At 42.4% G+C, this 18,046-nt stretch overlaps 3 protein-coding genes and 3 pseudogenes across 3 annotated transcripts in view; 3 read left to right on the top strand and 3 right to left on the bottom strand.

The window, feature by feature from the left end:
• The window catches only part of LOC111323641 (uncharacterized protein C6orf118), an 8,068-nt gene extending 7,673 nt beyond the window's left edge, over positions 1-395 (top strand). The window contains exon 12 of the mRNA XM_022927041.2: positions 216-395. Within this exon, the coding sequence (XP_022782776.2) occupies positions 216-291 (76 nt within the window). The 3' untranslated portion in view covers positions 292-395. The remainder of the gene's footprint in view (positions 1-215) is intronic.
• Positions 396-823: 428 nt separating this feature from the next.
• On the bottom strand, positions 824-3,719 carry LOC111323647 (transcription initiation factor TFIID subunit 13). Its single transcript, XM_022927056.2, has 5 exons — positions 3,625-3,719; positions 3,249-3,312; positions 2,111-2,208; positions 1,716-1,814; positions 824-1,079 (listed from the first exon to the last, which is right to left on the bottom strand). The coding sequence occupies exons 1-5, from the start codon at positions 3,649-3,651 to the stop codon at positions 1,002-1,004; spliced, it is 366 nt and encodes a 121-aa protein (XP_022782791.2). The 5' UTR covers positions 3,652-3,719; the 3' UTR covers positions 824-1,001.
• A 703-nt stretch (positions 3,720-4,422) lies between these two features.
• LOC148725771 (uncharacterized) lies at positions 4,423-5,996 on the bottom strand (annotated as a pseudogene).
• A 1,304-nt stretch (positions 5,997-7,300) lies between these two features.
• On the bottom strand, positions 7,301-8,949 carry LOC111322856 (uncharacterized). Its single transcript, XM_088730222.1, has one exon. The coding sequence runs from the start codon at positions 8,815-8,817 to the stop codon at positions 7,468-7,470; it is 1,350 nt and encodes a 449-aa protein (XP_088586348.1). The 5' UTR covers positions 8,818-8,949; the 3' UTR covers positions 7,301-7,467.
• Positions 8,950-10,063: 1,114 nt separating this feature from the next.
• Positions 10,064-10,840, top strand: LOC148725770 (uncharacterized; annotated as a pseudogene).
• A 504-nt stretch (positions 10,841-11,344) lies between these two features.
• LOC148725769 (uncharacterized) lies at positions 11,345-16,363 on the top strand (annotated as a pseudogene).
• Positions 16,364-18,046: the final 1,683 nt, after the last annotated feature.

Here is an 18,046-nt window from a genome sequence, read left to right as displayed (position 1 = left end):
CCCTGGTAAAAATTTTATTATTAAATACTGCAGCATTAAAATTGGTAAATATGGTGACCCAAAAACAAAAATATATATATTATAAAACCCTAAGGACATTATCAAATGGATCATTGCATCTATAAAACTGTTGTTACATTGTGTTTTCGACTTCAAATTATCTCAAGTTAGAAAATAATATGGTGAAATGCATTTTATTCTGTATCTCTTTACAGAACATTGTGGAAACGCATCAACACAGGTGAAGTCATTCGTCTTGGAAACAACGACAGAAAGGAAAGTTTGAAGTAGCAGAGGGAGAGATGAAGATAATCCTTATAAAATGGAGATACTTTTGTAAAAGGGAATTCTACAAATTTAAACCTTGTACATATAAAATTTATTTATTATTTTGAGTATTAAAAATATTTTACAGTGTCTATAAAAATGACTGACTGAACACTAAATCAAATGACTTGAGCTCTTTAACTGTCAACTTGCAGCAATTTTTTTTAAATAAAATAAGATTACAACCTGGACCATTAACTGAGTGTGTGTACTGGTATCCCAGTACTTTTGCTGTTTGTATTGATGGTCACTTCAGTATGAGAAAGGGAATAGTATTTGGTAGGTCTGAAAACTACACCTAGATCTGAAAACGACACCTAGTCAATCAGAGCAAGTTTCTGTCTAGGACTGTTCCACATGCCTTGGTTAAAAGAGGGTGATTCAGTTTCTGCGAGAAATAATTTTTCCTCACGCAGTTCTTGACACAGTGTGAAATAGATCTAGTGGACTTGTGTTACATTCCAATAGGACTTTTTGCTGTGGATTTTTTTGACCCACCCAAAAGAAAGAGGGACTGATAATAGGGTAAAATAACTCAGATCATGAACAAATTTCTTCCAGCAGACAGTTGTCATTTTCCAAACAGTAAACTGCCATGAACTGACAAGTCTATCAATTCAGATAAATGATGATTTCAGCAAAGCTGCTATCTATAAACTCCACATCAAACAGGTTTACACCATTTCCCCATAGCTTTCAGCATCAAAGGCTTTTCTTGCTTTCTTCAGTTCTTCATTCATTGTCAAGAGGTCCTGACAGAAAAGATTGCAAAAATGCTCAAGGGAAGTAGATAAATGTAATCCTAAATATGTTCCCAAGGAAAGACAAACTCTATGGTAATCAGTGGTACTGACTGAATAAATTGAGACTGTGGTAGTCACTGGGTGAAGATGGGGAACAAATTGCAAGGGTCTGGAAAGAAAGAAACCCTTTCCCAGACTCCTGCATGTTTTTCTTTTTTTTGCCTCTACTAACTGAGGGCCTGGTGCAGACAACAGCTTTAAAGATGAGATACAACTCCTTATGAATTGAATGTTAAACTCTCTCAGTCTGAATAGTGAGAAATTTTCCTGAATTAAATTATGTGAATACTGTGGAACTTCCATTTATGGAACACCCCTACTCCCAGAAAGGAGTAGGGTATCTACTTTGTCACACATAGTTTACAGATTCAGAAGCAATTTAAAGTTAGTGTAATTAAGAATCAAAGCCTGTGTCCCTTGATGGACAGTGTTCTGTTCCATCCTACCATTTGGAAACAGTGCAAAGAGAATCCACAAGTGTTAACACATTCTGCTCTGCTTTTCTGAGTGACAACTTCTGTCTCTCATTGAAAGGAGATACATGCAGCAGATCAGGGTTCATGCATACATTTCCAAATTCCTCACCTTGACTCTGGCATATTTCTTAGGATCCTTTCTGATCAAAAAAACAATATCTTCTACATGCACCTTTCCCTTTTTACCAACATCCATGGCCTTAAGTGTCTAAACAAAACAATGTAAACTTATTAGGTATAAAGTGGTCATACCAAACTGCTAATGAAACTTAACAAAATTAATTGCAAGGGGGGTATTGCTTGTCATAGACTGGCATCTTATTGAGGGGAAACACTACAATATTTCTGGTTACTTTGTGTTATTGAAACTGGCATAGGCTTAGGCACTAACAAGACAAGAGACTCCTAAAACACTGAAAATTGTCTTTGCTTTCTGTACAGGTTTCTTTTGAATCATGACCTTAGTTAAATAGCAATGGTGTAAGAAATCATTAACATCTTTACCATTTCTGTGATGTACTCCACAACAAGATCTTCCAGTAAATCTACAGATTCTGTGAATGGTACTTGATCATCACCAAAACCAAACATCATACATCTCACTACAAGAAGAAGACGAAGAAAGACAAAACATAATTTGGGATTGATGTACCAATGCCCAGTGAGCCTACGCAATGGCTGGGAAGGAAACTAAACAATAACCACCAAAATGTATAGCATTCTACACTGAAAATAATTAATGTTTCAATTGCTCATTGCAATTATAAATTTGTTAGAAACCCCATATTCTGATGGGTTCTCAATTAGGTTGACGGGTAAGATTTCCACACAGCACTGTGCTAGCTGTTGTCCCTATGCCAATCTTTTGTTTTCGTCATAATGGTAAAAATAAACAATTGCAATTTGTTTTCTTTATCCAAGAACAGTATGCATCCCATACAGGCCTGATTTTTTTTTCAGGTCTGATTTTCGCTATTGCATAAATAGCATTCTCTACTGTGAGGATCGTGCATCATACGTATACTATAACCGCAGTTCAAAATATATGAACTTCATATATTCATCATATCTGATTTATCATCACGGGTTTATTACGAATCAATTTAACAGCCTGCTCCCAGTTGGCTTGTTAGCTCAATTGGTAGAGCGCTGCACTAGTATCGCAGAGGTCAGTGGTTCGAATCCCGTACAGGCCTGATTTTTTTTTCAGGTCTGATTTTTGCTATTGCATAAATAGCGCTCTTTATTGCGAGGATCGTGCATCATACGTATCGATAACCGCAGTTCAAAATATATGAACTTCATATATTCATCAAACCAGTATGCATTATGAAGTCTAGGGCTATGCGGAAATCTTATTAGTTGACAACACCAGCAGTCTGATACACAAATTATAGAGAGAGCAGTGAGCGTTACTTCAGTGCATTTTGGATTTATGCTCTTAGTCGATAAACCTGGCAAACTATCTCTGCATGAGCAGATAGACCGAACTTGACCCGGCCGACTGAAAACCTATGCCCACATTCTGGGTTTTACTTAAGTTTGAAGGAAGAGTATGTCGCTGAAAATTAGACAAATGTTGGTATTGTGTAATCAGTCCACCATTCATTTTGTTTAACAGTCCATTTTGTAACTGACTTACATTCTTTATGAAACAGTCTTTTTCTTTTCCCTCCTACTTCTGCCTGGACTGATTCAGATTCCTCCTAACAAAATAAAAATAAAAACAGAATATAAAGACTCCAAAAATATTACAGTCTAATTCTTTTCTTACAAGAACGAATGGCTCTATAGTCCCTGTATACTTTTGATCGTTGGTATTACATTCTGCAATAGTGAGAGAGAAATCGGAACGACAATTATTAATAAGGACTTGAATGAATGGATACGGGAGTAATCAAATTTTAGAGTATGAGGCGCTATAAAAATTGCAACTGACTAAATCAAGCATAAAAGTTGTTCATAATTTACATTGAGGGTTAATGGCGAGGTGGAAGTATTGATAAATTTCATTGTACCTCAACTTCGTCTTCCATGTCCGCCATGTTGAGCTCGTTGCCAGTCTTACAGCGTCGCTAACGTCCGTAATTCCCAGTCTCAGCGAAAACGCGGAAATAATTCCCGCGCAATTGCAAATTACCTTCTTTCGTGACTTCGCTTGCTATTAAACCATGCAAGCAAATTTTGTTTGGTAAGAATCCACTTGGTTCAACATGTTGGAGATCAAGAGAAAAACTGTAGCTCGGTCGTTTTAAAAAAAGTCCTTAAAATTTCATTTTTTCTCTACACCGTTTGTACTTTGGCTGACTCTGCGAGCGGTTGTTCTCACCTAGCGTAATTTAAAGCGCGAGTTACTAAAAAGTGACAGATAAAACGCAACATCGGAAAATGTTTCGCAATTCACCCGAAAGAATTCACTGGGAAGGTGAACTTCTTCGGTTTAACTGGTAGTCTGCCGCGAGCGAGCAAGATGAAACGCATCTTGTGTTTTAATTGGCTCTCTGGCGGGCGAAGATGTGTTGCGCCAGTTGTCATATAGTGTCGCCAGTTGTCAAATTGTGTGACTTCTTGGGAACTTCTTCTGGCTTCAAAAAGTACGACTAGTTTCACTAATTTATTTTGAATTTTTATAGTGTATTTACACGTAGTGGAGAACCTTCAGAATTCTTATTCAGACTTAGCTCTATAAATAAGTCGCACGAGCTGTGGTGTTTCTCCTTTTTTTAAATCAGAAGTATTTTGAATAACACGAGCGTACACGTGTACAATCCGCCTCTAAATATTCTTCCAAACGAAAACAACTTGTTCTTGCTTAGGATGTTAATTTTCCGGGTGGAGGGGGGTGAGTAGTCATCTGGTAAGTTCAGGAGCAAATATAAAACTTATCCCTCCATCATTCTATCTTGGCTCATAAGTGACTCCCAGTGTTTATCTCTTTCCTCTATGTTTGTATCTGGCCCTGCGCCGTGAGTTCTTTGGCTTAATGTCCTGTGATGGCAAGGGATTGTTTACACAAGCGACGAGAAATTCTCTGATGTGTTGATCCAGCTTTTGCCGTTCCCCTCCTTCATATGAAGGCAGTTTCACACCAGCGTATCCAGCAAGTTGCTGCCAACTTTCCTCAGTCATTGCCTTCAACTCGATGCCCGCAGCAATCATCTTGTGCATTCCCTCTAAGCCGTTTGTGATATCTTCCTTGAACTGCGGCGTAGGCGGCATGTCAACTTTATACAACTGGCACAGGTTAATGGTGAAGCTTACACCATAAGATGAACAGTGCAAGCTGTAGAAGTCCACTAAGTCTTGTGCGCATTGTTTTTTCGTGAGGCCAGAAATTCTGTCGTGGTGTTTAGTTGATCTATAGCACGGTTGTTTGTTCATGAACAAGGTAACGCTGCCTCCTCTTTGATCCCGTAGCAAGCGCACAGCTTCTTTAAACTCCTCTTCCATCAGCATAAAATACTCCGCGTGAATTGTATTGCGGCGTTCGCCATCGAAGCAATTACCGTATCTGGCATGAAAAATCACTCTTCCTTTTTGGTCGGTCAAGCGAACATAGATGACTATAGAGGCGGCATAATCAGATCTCGGATTGGCTTGCTTCGCCATTTTACCAACGCGACATTTCCATTTTTGAAGACATTTGTAATCTATGTTACCTCTTATTCTCTCCGTGACGTGGTAGAACATGGCACAGAACTGAGCTTTAGTGATTGCCAGCGGATTACGTCCTCCAAGTCTATGATTTTCTCTGTGGTCGTGAACAAGACTGGCCTTATCACATTCCTTACGGGCTTTCATCTGAACACAAGCTCTGTCTTGTGAGGAAGATAAATGCCGATAATCAAGAATCTCCACTGTATTTCAGTCCATTGTCATGACAAAAATACGATTTTCGAAAACAATAAAAAGGTGCGATGAAGAAGTCGGTCCGGCGACTATGTTTTGAGGTGCTAGCACTAAGCTGTTTGAGGGATTCACTACGTTTTCACATTTTTCTATGGAAGTATGTCCATCTCTGATTCACACCAGGCAACTGAATTTCCTAACCAGTCGAGGCGATCCCTCAAAGTTATACACCTTAACAGTCTTATCACCCATATCTGTCGTAACCAGGTGGCTGTTTGGTGCGAAGCAGATATCGTAAGGGTTCAATAGCTCTTCAGTAATTGTTTGATAACTTGAATCATGAACATCTCTTGAACTGCGGGTCAATTCAATTCGTCCTTCACTTCTCTTGACAACAGCCAATCTTCCATGCTCAGAAATTTCCGGTCCTATTTCGCTCGTCATTAGGATCTTTGAGCCGTAACAGCGGATTGACCTTGGTGGTCAGAGAATCAGTGTTTCAGCTTTACTGCGAAAGCAGAGATATCCGGCAGAGAGACCATGATAATAGACAGATTGATGAATTGATGAAAACTTTTCTACTTTAGGTCAACGCGGTGTTTATGCTAACGTATTTAAATCCAATATTTCACCCGACTTATTTTGCTACCGAGACAGTTTCTTGGAAGACCGAGTTTTTCTGAGTAAAAGTGATGTAGCTCCATCGGAAATGGCCATTCGCGTCACTGTACCGCCAATAAATTGCAAATGTAGCTGTTCAAGTACTCATCTTGCCCGGCGGTCATAAAATAAAATTACGTAACATACCGAGAGTGGAAGCAAATGATTGGTCTCCTCATAATGCAGCAATCCTGAAACAATCCTGAAACAAGCAAGGTAGAGGTGTGCCCACAAACTATCCTATTGGTGGGGAAAAGATCGCCTTGTTTGGATGAGACCTGCAGGAAAATCATCCTGAAACAATCCTGAAACAAGCAATGTGTCTGTGCATGTATAGTTCTCTTTAAAAGCTTTGCCTCCCTCTTAAGGTAAAGGTGTGCCCACAAACTATCCTATAAGTGAGGAAAAGATCGCCTTGTTGACGAAAGACCTGCAGGAAAATCATCTGCTGTCATTTTTTGACGTCAGTTCATTTCTCGAAAAAGAAGTGGGTTAAGAACCCGTTGAAAATCACTTATGATTTAAAACGGTTCGAAAAGAGTGTTTAGGATGTCTGCCAAAATGATGACTACGATAGATCTATAAATACATGAATATGAATCAGATCTTTAATTAACTGAATATAGATATTTCCAAAATAGTTTAACAGAGTCGATTCAATTTCCCGGGAAATCATCTCATCCACATAACATGACCGTTGCATTTATGCCAAGCGTTAGAGTAGAGCTCTTTAGTAAAGTAAAGCTTTATTCACACAGAGTAGCCCATTAAGCTCTAAGGCTGGTATCCATAGGGGGCCTGTTTCTTAAAAATAATTTACATCAAGATTTTCAATTATATATATATATATGACTAGATTTTTAAAACTACATTTACAGCCTAAAACTACAAAGCCAGAACACAATTAAGACCTAAAATAGTAGATAAAATATCAAAGTTAAGATAAAAAGAAATGTCTTGCTCAGCGGCAGAACGTTCGAATGTTTTCACTCTTCACAATGTTTATCAAAAATTTCTGCGCCAGTAAAAGGAAAGGTCCTTTTCCCAAAATTTTGTTTTACTTTTGGTAGGGATATCCTTTGTATTGATGTAAGCTAGAGAGAAGGCAGAAGGGAGAGGGTAGAGGCATCCAACAAGGTTCGGAAACTGAACAATAACTGCTGGTCTGTCATAGGCCCACTCATAATGACGAATTTAAGATTAAGAATAAAATTAGTTTCTTTAAACTACAAGCACAAAACAAAAAAGGCTAGTTGTACTCAATCTGACTTTTTAAACAACAGGGAAGATTTTCTCGGATGCCCTTTCTGACAAAATTACAGTACAGATTGAGCAGTAAGGTCTATGGCTCTTTAAATTTCTAAATCTAACTGAAAATATTCGGTAAGTAAATGAAACGGTGTTCCTTTTATTTTGGAAATAACTAGGTCGATGTATTGATCTAGTTTCTGACGATCACTGCCTTCATAGGCAGGTAACGGAATGTGTGATATCTCAGCTAGCGATTTCCAAGATTCTTCTCTCATTGCCAGCAGCTTAATACCAGAAGATAACATCATTTTCACCCCTACTCTAGCATTTACAATGTCTGATGCCAGGGATCTATCGACTGAGCTGGGTGACATATCGATCTTGTACAACTGACACAAATTTATAGTCAGTTTTACTCTGTAAGGTAAACAATAAAGATTGTAAAAATTGGTCAGATCTTGAGCACATTCCTTTACCTTGAGGTCCGTTTTCTTACCATGTCCTGTAGATTTATAGCAAGGCTGTTTGTTCATGAACAAGTTGATGTCTCCTCCGTTCTGATTTTGAAGAATTTTGACCGCTTCTCTAAAATCATCGTCCACTAGCATAAAATATTCTGCATGGGTCGTACTTTCGTAAGCTCCCTCGTAGCAGTTGCCATATCTGGCGTGAAATAAAAGTCGACCATTTTCCTCTGTTATTCGAACGTAAATCACAACCGTTTCGGAAAATTTCCTCCTGTCCCCTCTAATTCCAACATTGCATTTCGATCGTTCAAGACAAGAAAATCTTGTGCGGTTCGTTTCGGCTACGTGGTAAAACATACCACAGAACTGAGCTTCGGTTATTGCCATAGGATTGAACCCACCAACCTTGTGATTGTTTTTGTGGTCTTTCACTGAGCTCACATTATCACAAATCGATCTTTTGTCGAATTGCAATAATCGCCAATCTAGGGGAGAAGAAATAAGAAGGTAGCTGACAAGGCTAACCTTGTTCCAGTCTACGTTGACAAGAATTACTTCCGTTCTCCTCGTTATAAATAGTTGAGATAGAGGTCCAGGGCCAATGACTACCGTTACAGGAACTCCAGAAGTTCTAAACTTAATCATTCTAAAATCAGAGTTTAACTCTCGTACCATTAACCTTCCTAAGGTATCACGACAAACAACAATTTGATTTTTCAGTTGAAGATCACCTTTCAAGTCATATATTTTGAGTGTGTCATCGCCAATGTCCGAGACCACAAGGGCGTTATTTGGAGCGAAGCAAAGATCACAAGGCTTCAATAAACCCACAGCAATCCTTCTTGCCATCCATTCAATACCAAAATCGACATCTTCACCATAAATTTCTATGCAGTTTTCAAGTGTCTTTATGACAGCAACTTGTCCTTCTTCGGATATTGCCATTCTATCACTTTGGAGGCTTTGTACCATGCTTCGTGCCATCACAGCTGCGATTCGACGGAGATGGAGATGGCGAATGAGATATTATTCACAACTTCCACGATGGTCAAATCAAATTTACCAAACCCAAACATAACTATTTATCACGAGACTTGCCATTTTGATATATGTCCTTTCAACGGATCGATGAGCCAACCTATTTAATCAAATTCAGTTTCTCAGAAATTTGTGTGACGCCTTTTCTCGGAACAATAAGGGCGCGGACGTTTCTATTTATAACGTTACAAGCTTAGTGTGATCACGCAATGCTCACATATTGTCACGCCTAGGCATTATTTCCTTGCCGGGCCCGAGTCAGTCAAGCTCATTGGCAAAAACTCGCGATTTCGAATGAAGTTCGTTTAAAAGCTAACAAACTGTCCAAAATAAAGGGAATCTCGGTCTTTAACCGATCAAAAAAACAAACTTAAAAACTTCACATACTGCTTCAGTTTACAGTATAAGCACTTACAATGAAATATATGAAGTTCATATATTTTGAACTGCGGTATTAGATACATATGATGCACGATTCGAGGATCGTGCATCATATGTGTCTAACACCTGTCGGAAAAGTGACGTCAGCCTTGTAACCTCGCAACGCGAAACCAAGGGTGGTCTTTACGATATTGTGGGTTTGTAAAAGAATAGGCTAAGATCGACGCGATACGAAGCGTGTGACGACTAGAATAAAGATAGGAAAAAAAAAAAACCTACGCGAGCGACTAGTGTTGCTATACTGGGATTTCCAACACTAACTGGCACCTCCGACGGGACTGAGATCGAGACATGGAACTAGAGGCACTTCAGAAGGATTTGGACGCAAAACTCAAGCTTTTGGCGTACAAACAAGAAAAGGGAAAGGGCATTGTGGACAAGGCAAACGCGACAACTATTGGGAGACACCGTGACGCGTTGGTGTGTTTAGCAAAAGAAGCGGACGAGATCAAATTAAAGATCGAAGAGAAGAAGATTGCAAAGGGTGAGCAAATGGACGAGGTATGTGCATGGAGCAATGAAATAGACAAAGTTATTGAGGGTGTAGACGCGGAGATCGAATACCTTGGGAAGTGTTTGGTGGAGGTGAAGAAAAAATCGCAAATGGCCGAAAAGGAAAGCGAGAAAGCGACAATCGCGAAGGAGAGAGAGGAGCAACTCGCGTTTGAAAAGGCACAATGGGAAATGAAGCTTGATTACGACAAAAAAATCAGAAGAATTAGGTAGCAAAAAGGGAAAGGGTTATCAGGCGATTCCGGAATGCACGCAAAGTTGCCAAAGCTATCAATAACGAAGTTTGATGGGTCCTTCGAACAATGGCTCTCTTTTTGGAACAAATTTTCCGCGGAAATAGACGCGACAGATCTGTCAGCAGTGACAAAGTTCGCTCATCTAAAGGAACTCCTTGTTACAAAGGTACGCGCGGACATAGATGGAATCCCGTTCAATCTTGAGGGGTACGAAAGGGCAAAAGCCATCCTAAAATCGGAGTACGGGAAAACGTCAGAAATTGTAAACGCATATGTAAACAACATCATGGGTTTGCCTACCATCACAAGCGCCAGTCCAAAAGAAATTAATGAGTTTTACAAAAAGCTTCTGTTCAATGTAAAAAGCTTAGAGACGCTTGGGAAGTTATGTGAAGTCTCCGGAAATGTGAGGGCGGTGTTAGACAAACTGAAAGGAATAAAGGGAGACTTAGTCCGGGGACACGAAGATTGGCGAGACTGGGATTTCGCTAAACTGATTCAGGCAATTAAAAGTTGGAGAGAGGAAGAATGATCGCAACGACTGGAATGCACGCGTTCCGCCGCCGAGCGGAAGGTCTTATCAGGTCCAGCAACAAGCAAGTGGAAGACAGATGCGCAGGTGCGTCTATTGCGATGACACGAATTACACATCCGCTAATTGCACCAAAGTTGTCGCGGTCGGAGACCGCAAACGAATTCTGAGCCAAAAACTGTTGTGTTTTAATTGTACAAGTGACAAACACAGAGCAGACATATATGTGCACGATCCTTCGCAGTAAAGCACTATTAGAGCAATAGTGAAAATCAGACCTGAAAAAAATTTCAGGCCTGTACGGTAAAGCACTAGTATCGCAGAGGTCAGTGGTTCGAATCCCGTACAGGCCTGAAATTTTTTTCAGGTCTGATTTTCACTATTGCTCAAATAGTGCTTTACTGCGAAGGATCGTGCACATATACGTTTCATAACCGCAGTTCATAGATATGTTTCATATGTTTGTTGTTGTTTGATTTATCATCTACGGGTTTATGTCGAATTAATTTGATGGCCTGCTCCCAGTTGGCTTGTTAGAAAGTAAAAAAGTCACTTTTACCCATTTTAGAACATGTCAACAACCAGTTCGTCCGACGAGAATCCAAGATGGCACCCACTGAAGTCCAGGTTACCCCCCAAGGCGCAAGGCATTATGGGTCATGCGAAAGTAGCGAATTGGTAGAGCGCTGCACTAGTATCGCAGAGGTCAGTGGTTCGAATCCCGTACAGGCCTGAAATTTTTTTCAGGTCTGATTTTCACTATTGCTCAAATAGTGCTTTACTGCGAAGGATCGTGCACATATACGTTTCATAACCGCAGTTCATACATATGTTTCATATGTTTGTTGTTGTTACAGAGCAGACAGCTGTAGAAACCGCGGGTGTCATTACTGTCAACGCCGACATCACACGTCAGTATGTGATCACCCCACCAAGCGGTCACACAACGAGGGGAAGATTTATGACGGCACAAAACAAAGGAACAGAGAGAGTCGTGTATCCCGTTGTTGTCGTAGAAGTAAATGGAATCAAGTGCCGCGCACTCCTAGACACTGGGGCAGGCAGCTCATACGCGTCGTCAGCTATCCTTGAACACCTGGGAAACAAACCGCTACGAGAAGAATTCAAGCGCATAGAGATGATGCTTGGGTCAACAAACAAGGTCATCGGAGTTCATAGCGTGACGATTGGCAGTCTTGATGGAAAATTCCGATTGGAAACGGAAGTCACCAGACTGGACCGTAGTACATTGCTATCACTTGACCACCCAGGATATGCTGAGATACTGGAGAAATATCCCTACTTGGATGGGGTATACATGGACGACAGAGACGAGAAGCCTGAGCTACCAATCCACATTATCCTGGGTGCGAGCGAGTACGCGAAAATAAAGACAGAAACCATACCAAAGATCGGACGTCCCGGCGAACCTGTTGCAGAGCTAACAAAGTTCGGATGGACAATTATGTCACCAGGTAAAGAAGTTGACCTCTTCTAATATGTTCTTGACCCAGACGACAGCGGCAGATTAAGAACAACTATGATGTTCTAGGATTGCGTGACACACCAGGCGGAGATCAAGCAGATGTTTATGAAGAATTCAAGGAACAATTAACACGAGGGCCAGAGGGGTGGTACGAGACGGGGCTACCCTGGAGGGGAAACCACCCTCCACTGCCCAACCACAGAGCGGGAAGTTTGAAGCGATTGGAAAGTACCATTCGGAAACTGGAGAAGAACGGAATACTCCAGAAGTATGACGCCATAATTAAAGACCAGCTTAACGAGGGAATAGTGGAGCGAGTGTCAGGCCCACCAGTGGGAAAGGAGTTCTATATTCCACATAAAGCAGTGGTGAGAAAGGCTGCAGAGAGTACCAAACTTCGAATCGTGTACGACGCCTCAGCCCGAGCTTCAGAGAAGGCTCCTTCTCTCAACGAGTGCCTTCACGCGGGACCTCCGTTGCAGAACAAGCTTTGGGCTGTTCTTGTCCGTGCACGTTTCCACCCAGTCGCGTTAACAGGTGATATCAAGCAAGCGTTCTTACAAGTGCGAATACGGGAAGAAGACAGGGATGCCACGAGATTCCACTGGATCACGGACTTGCAATCCAGGCGAGTGGAAATACTGAGATTCACGAGAGCTCTGTTTGGTTTGGCGCCATCACCCTTTCTTCTTGGGGGAGTTATCAAACAACACCTGGAAGCCTGTCGTACCAAGAATCCGGACCTGGTGAGGGAAATAGAGAAGAGTCTATACGTCGACGACCTTATCATCGGCGGACCCACCGTAAAGGCTGCCCTTGAAGTCAAAGCAGGCGTTACCCATGTCTTAAACCAAGCCTCATTCAAGCTGCACAAGTGGCATTCAAATGTTCCGGCAGTGGAGTCCCCTGGTGAGTCTCTTAGCGAAGATACTACATTCGCGAAAGAACAGTTGGGCGCACCTCAAGAAGGAGGGGGATCTATTCTCGGGCTTCCATGGAACAAGCGACAAGATACCATTGAAATAAATTTCCCAACTGACCGCACCCAAGTGACAAAGAGAGGGATACTAGCGAAGATAGCAAGAGTGTATGACCCGTTATGGCTCGCAGCGTCTATGACATTGAGTGGAAACCTACTGTACCGAGACGGATGTGATTTGAAAGTCGGATGGGATGCTCAACTTCCTGGCCAACTGGGAACCAAGTGGTCAAGATGGGAAGCACAGCTACCAGTGAGCATTTCCGTACCCAGTGAGGCGTGAGTAGTCCAGTGGTCAGTGCGCTGGACTCTAGGTCAGATGGCCCGGGTTCAAGTCCTGGCTGGGGCTTGACGTTGTGTCCTTAAGCAAGACGCTTCACTCACATTGCTTCGTCTTCTCGGATAGGACGTAAAGCCGGAGGTCCCGTCTCCTGCACCTATCAATTAGTTAATTTCGGCAAGGGACGTTAAAGAACCCACATCACGAGATTACTGTGATGTGGTCTGGCCTGTTTACTGGGAAGGGGGGGAGGGGGCATCTGTAAAAAATTTCTCCTTTATTAATTGTAAACTGCCGCCGGCAGTCTGGAAAAAGTCCCCCGCACAGTGTTGTAAAGCGCATTAGAGCATTTACATGGAAATGCGCTATAGAAATTGATCTATATTATTATTATTATTACCCAGAGCCATACCTCAACACTTTGAAGAGATCAGCAACATTGAGCTACATTGTTTCGGCGACGCAAGCGGACAAGGCGTTTCTGCGGCAGTGTACGGTGTCATATCTCAACCATCCGCTGATAGTGTTGGGCTGATAGCAGCCAAAGCTAGACTGGCGAAGCAAGGCCTCACCATCCCCCGCCTCGAGTTGGTCTCAGGTCACATGGCGACCAATCTCATTGTGAACGTTAAGGAAGCATTAGAGGGTTTCCCAGTCGGAAATATGTTCTGCTGGTTGGAAAGCAGTGTTGCGTTACATTGGATCAAGGGAGCAGGGAGTTACAAGCAGTTCGTAAGCAATCGAGTGCAGAAAATCCAGCAACACCCAGAAGTAAACTGGCGTCATGTGGGTACAAAGGACAACCCAGCTGACCTTGGCAGTCGGAGCGGAAGCGTGGAAAATGAAGAGCTATGGTGGAGAGGGCCTGAGTGGCTACTAGACCGAGAGCGATGGCCAGCCGATATTAAGACAACGGCCACACCAGACAGTCAGGCGGAAGCAAAAGTGATACGGGAAGTATTCGCTGTAGCACAAGCTAAGACAGACATCCTAGACGCCTTGCTGATCAAGTTCAACTTATGGAAAACCCTAAGGGTTTGTGCGTGGGTGACACGTTTCATGCATAACCTACGGAGCGAAAAGACGAGAAGATCTAAGGGACCACTCACTACAGAGGAGATCGAGATGCAGCGACACCTGTGGCTAAAGCGAGCACAGGTGAATTTGAAGAGAGACGAGCGGTTCGAAGATCATTGTGTTCAGCTGAACCTACAAGAAAACGCAGACGGGTTACTGGAATGCCGAGGGCGGATTCAGGGAGACTATAACATTTACTTGCCTGAGTCTCATCCGTTCGCGGAGAAGATGGTTGCAGACGCGCATATCAGGACACTCCACGGGGGAGTGAGCTTCACAATGGCAAAGATTCGTAAAAGGTACTGGGTTCCCAGGTTGCGACACCTTGCAAAAAGAGTCGTTAAAGCCTGTAACGGCTGCAAGCGGTTCCGCCCCACAGCGTTCGCGGCTCCGCCACCAGGACAGCTACCAAGGGATCGTACCGAAGGAGAAAATGCGTCCCAAGTAGTCGGAGTGGATTTCGCCGGACCACTGAAGTATAGAAAGGGGAGGAATCATGAAGGCAAAGGTTACATAACGCTTTACGCCTGTAGCCTGACCAGAGGTATTTACCTTGAGCTACAACCCAGCCTAGAAACGGGAGAATTCCTTCGATGCCTGAAACGGTTTATCGCCCGACGTGGGCGACGAGAGAAGATTTACTCAGACAACGGGAGTACCTTCGTGGCGGCAGCTAAGTGGCTGAAACAAGTGATGACTGACGAACGCCTCAACGAATTCCTCTCCCGTCAGGAAATCAAGTGGCAATTCAACCTGAGCAGAGCACCCTGGTGGGGAGGGCAGTTCGAGAGAATGGTTGGATTGGCGAAGAGAAGTCTACAGAAGACCATTGGAAACGGGTTCCTAACGTGGACCGAGTTAGAGGAGGTTATACTAAACGTAGAGGTTGCAGTCAACAACCGACCTTTAAGTTACGTGGAGGACGATGTGCAGCTACCGATCTTGACCCCCCACTCCCTGTTGTTTGGTCAACCAAATGCACTACTCAAGTTGGAACCGCACCGCATAGAAGACGGTGAATTACGCAAGCGAGCAAAGTATCTCAGACGATGCAAGGAGGCCGTCTGGAAACGATGGACGGGGGAGTACGTAAAGGGGCTGCGCGAACGCCATCGTCTTAAGAATCCTGGAAAGCCAGACAATCCTAGTGTGGGCGAGGTCGTGCTGATCAAGTCGGACGACAAGAATCGCGGGAAATGGAAGGTCGGGATCGTCACGGAACTAATCAAAGGGCGTGTTGGTGTTGTCCGGGGAGCAAAGTTGCGCACAGGGACCTCACATCTAGAGCAAGCAGTACAGCAGCTGTATCCGTTAGAACTGTCATGTGATCGACCGGGAGACGGTGACAGACCTCCAACGACCGAGTTGCGCATTGAAGCGCCAGCGTTCAGGCCTTCCCGTGATGCAGCCGTCGCAGCAAGATTACGTATGGAGGATCTTGCTCACGATGAAGAAGGGGATTGAACTGTGAACCAAACCGAAACAGATTGGATGACAACAGCGGATTGGATGCTTGAACATTCTACTTATGAACTGAACATCTGCCACTATGGCTACTGATTGATCAATGATTAGTGTGATTAGGAAATCGATTGAGAATTCTAGATGATAGATTCGTTCATAAAATTTAAGGGATAAGGTTCATTTCTCGACAGACATTTGCTTTCCAAGACAAATGGGGGGAGGGTGTCGGAAAAGTGACGTCAGCCTTGTAACCTCGCAACGCGAAACCAGGGGTGGTCTTTACGATATTGTGGGTTTGTAAAAGAATAGGCTAAGATCGACGCGATACGAAGCGTGTGACGACTAGAATAAAGATAGGAAAAAAAAACTACGCGAGTGACTAGTGTTGCTATACTGGGATTTCCAACATACCGCAGTTCAAAATATATGAACTTCATATATTTCATTGTATGTGATTTATCACTTTCACGGGTTTATTACGAATCAACTCAACGGCCTGCTCCCAGTTGGCGTGTTAGCTCAATTGGTAGAGCGCTGCACTAGTATCGCAGAGGTCAGTGGTTCGAATCCCGTACAGGCCTGATTTTTTTCAGGTCTGATTTTCGCTATTGCATAAATAGCGGTATCTACTGCGAGGATCGTGCATCATAAGTATAAGCACTGTTTATTCGGCAACTCAGAAATTTTATTGTGCAGACAATTTCTTTTTCGACTGAGAAAATGCAACTTTGAATTCTACTAAAGGGAAAAAAATCCAAACGAGAAATATTTTTACGACTGTTCTTTTGAGGCAATTGAAATGTTTGTCGGCGAGAAGTTTGGAGACGACACTCAGTTGGGCCATGGTCTTTTCTAATGATAATTTTATCGCTCAGTTCCCATTTCCAGGATCTACATCCTAGGCTGGTTTTTTCTTTTTATTTAATTTCAATTTCCTCAGAATGACATGTCAATGACTGCCATTCTGTACAGAGTTTCACTGATGATATATCAGTGTTTACCGTGGGAACCGCCCATTCCCAGCCTGCATTTGAGCCGAAAGAAACGAGTAGTTTGGGGATGAAAATGAGAAAACATCGTAAATAATCTTGACTTTGAAATTCAAGACAAAGTTTATGATGTAATTAGTGTTAAACGATTAATAAATCAATCAAATAACGACCTGATTAATTGCATGAACTAAACTACAACCTCGTTCCCAGGGCTTTTCCCTTATTTGCCCTGCACCCAAGTGAGGGAAAAAGCCCTGGGAACGAGGTTGAACTAAACTGCTTACTGTTTCCGTCTTGAAGATGAGATGGTCTCCCTTGCCAGTAACTAAAATATTATAAAAGTTGATATGCAAGATATTATATTATAATCATTGTTTGGTAAATACTATGATCCTAATTATCTGCAGTAATCATTGGGTTGCCCATCAAATATTCCTGTTCATCTCGACATCTAGCTCACAATTCCATCTCTGCAGTACATTTATTATGACTTAAGTGAATTTGCGCGATCGTACGGCCATGGTATTGCCTGGTAAGCTTCCACTGCAACGATTCGTACCTCTTTTTTTCTTCTAAGTGTCCTTTCTCACGCGTTTGTCGTCTGGCCTTGCAGTCACACGGCTTTGTTGCAAAAACTTTAAGGGAAAAAGAAAGTGTTAAAAGAAGGTAGCGTTTCTCGATGAATCGTAAGCTTCTTGTCGAACTTGAAAAACAAAGGAGACGATTGAATAATTTTTTTATGGTTGTCCTGCGCATGCGTGCCCCCGTCTATCGTGTCCCAGTATTTAAGTTGAAACAAAATTTTCGAAATTTTCAACACTTAGTGGTCATACGATAAAATGCTTATTGACTGAGTTTGGTCGGGCCGGGCGGGAAAACGTTTAGCTCCCAGTCATGACGTACGGATCTCGCTGCACTTGGTCCGTACGTGCGTCATGACCTCGGGTCAAATATTTTTTTTTCCTGCGGCCTTTCCACTCAGTCAATGAGTACATGTTCTTACCAGCGTACAATCATTGTTATCATTATTATCACCGTGATCATCATCATGCCGCAGTTAAGCCACGTATAAAATTCAGTCGACTTTCATCGTCACCTCATATAATAATTGGCGACGTGTTTTAAATTGGATTGCTTTGATACTGTTTTTCTCAGTTAGCCACTTTTGGCTCGTC

Source organism: Stylophora pistillata, chromosome 8 (assembly GCF_964205215.1).
Source record: "Stylophora pistillata chromosome 8, jaStyPist1.2, whole genome shotgun sequence".
Classification (NCBI taxonomy): Eukaryota; Metazoa; Cnidaria; class Anthozoa; order Scleractinia; family Pocilloporidae; genus Stylophora; species Stylophora pistillata.
This window is presented reverse-complemented; position numbering and strand designations above follow the sequence as displayed.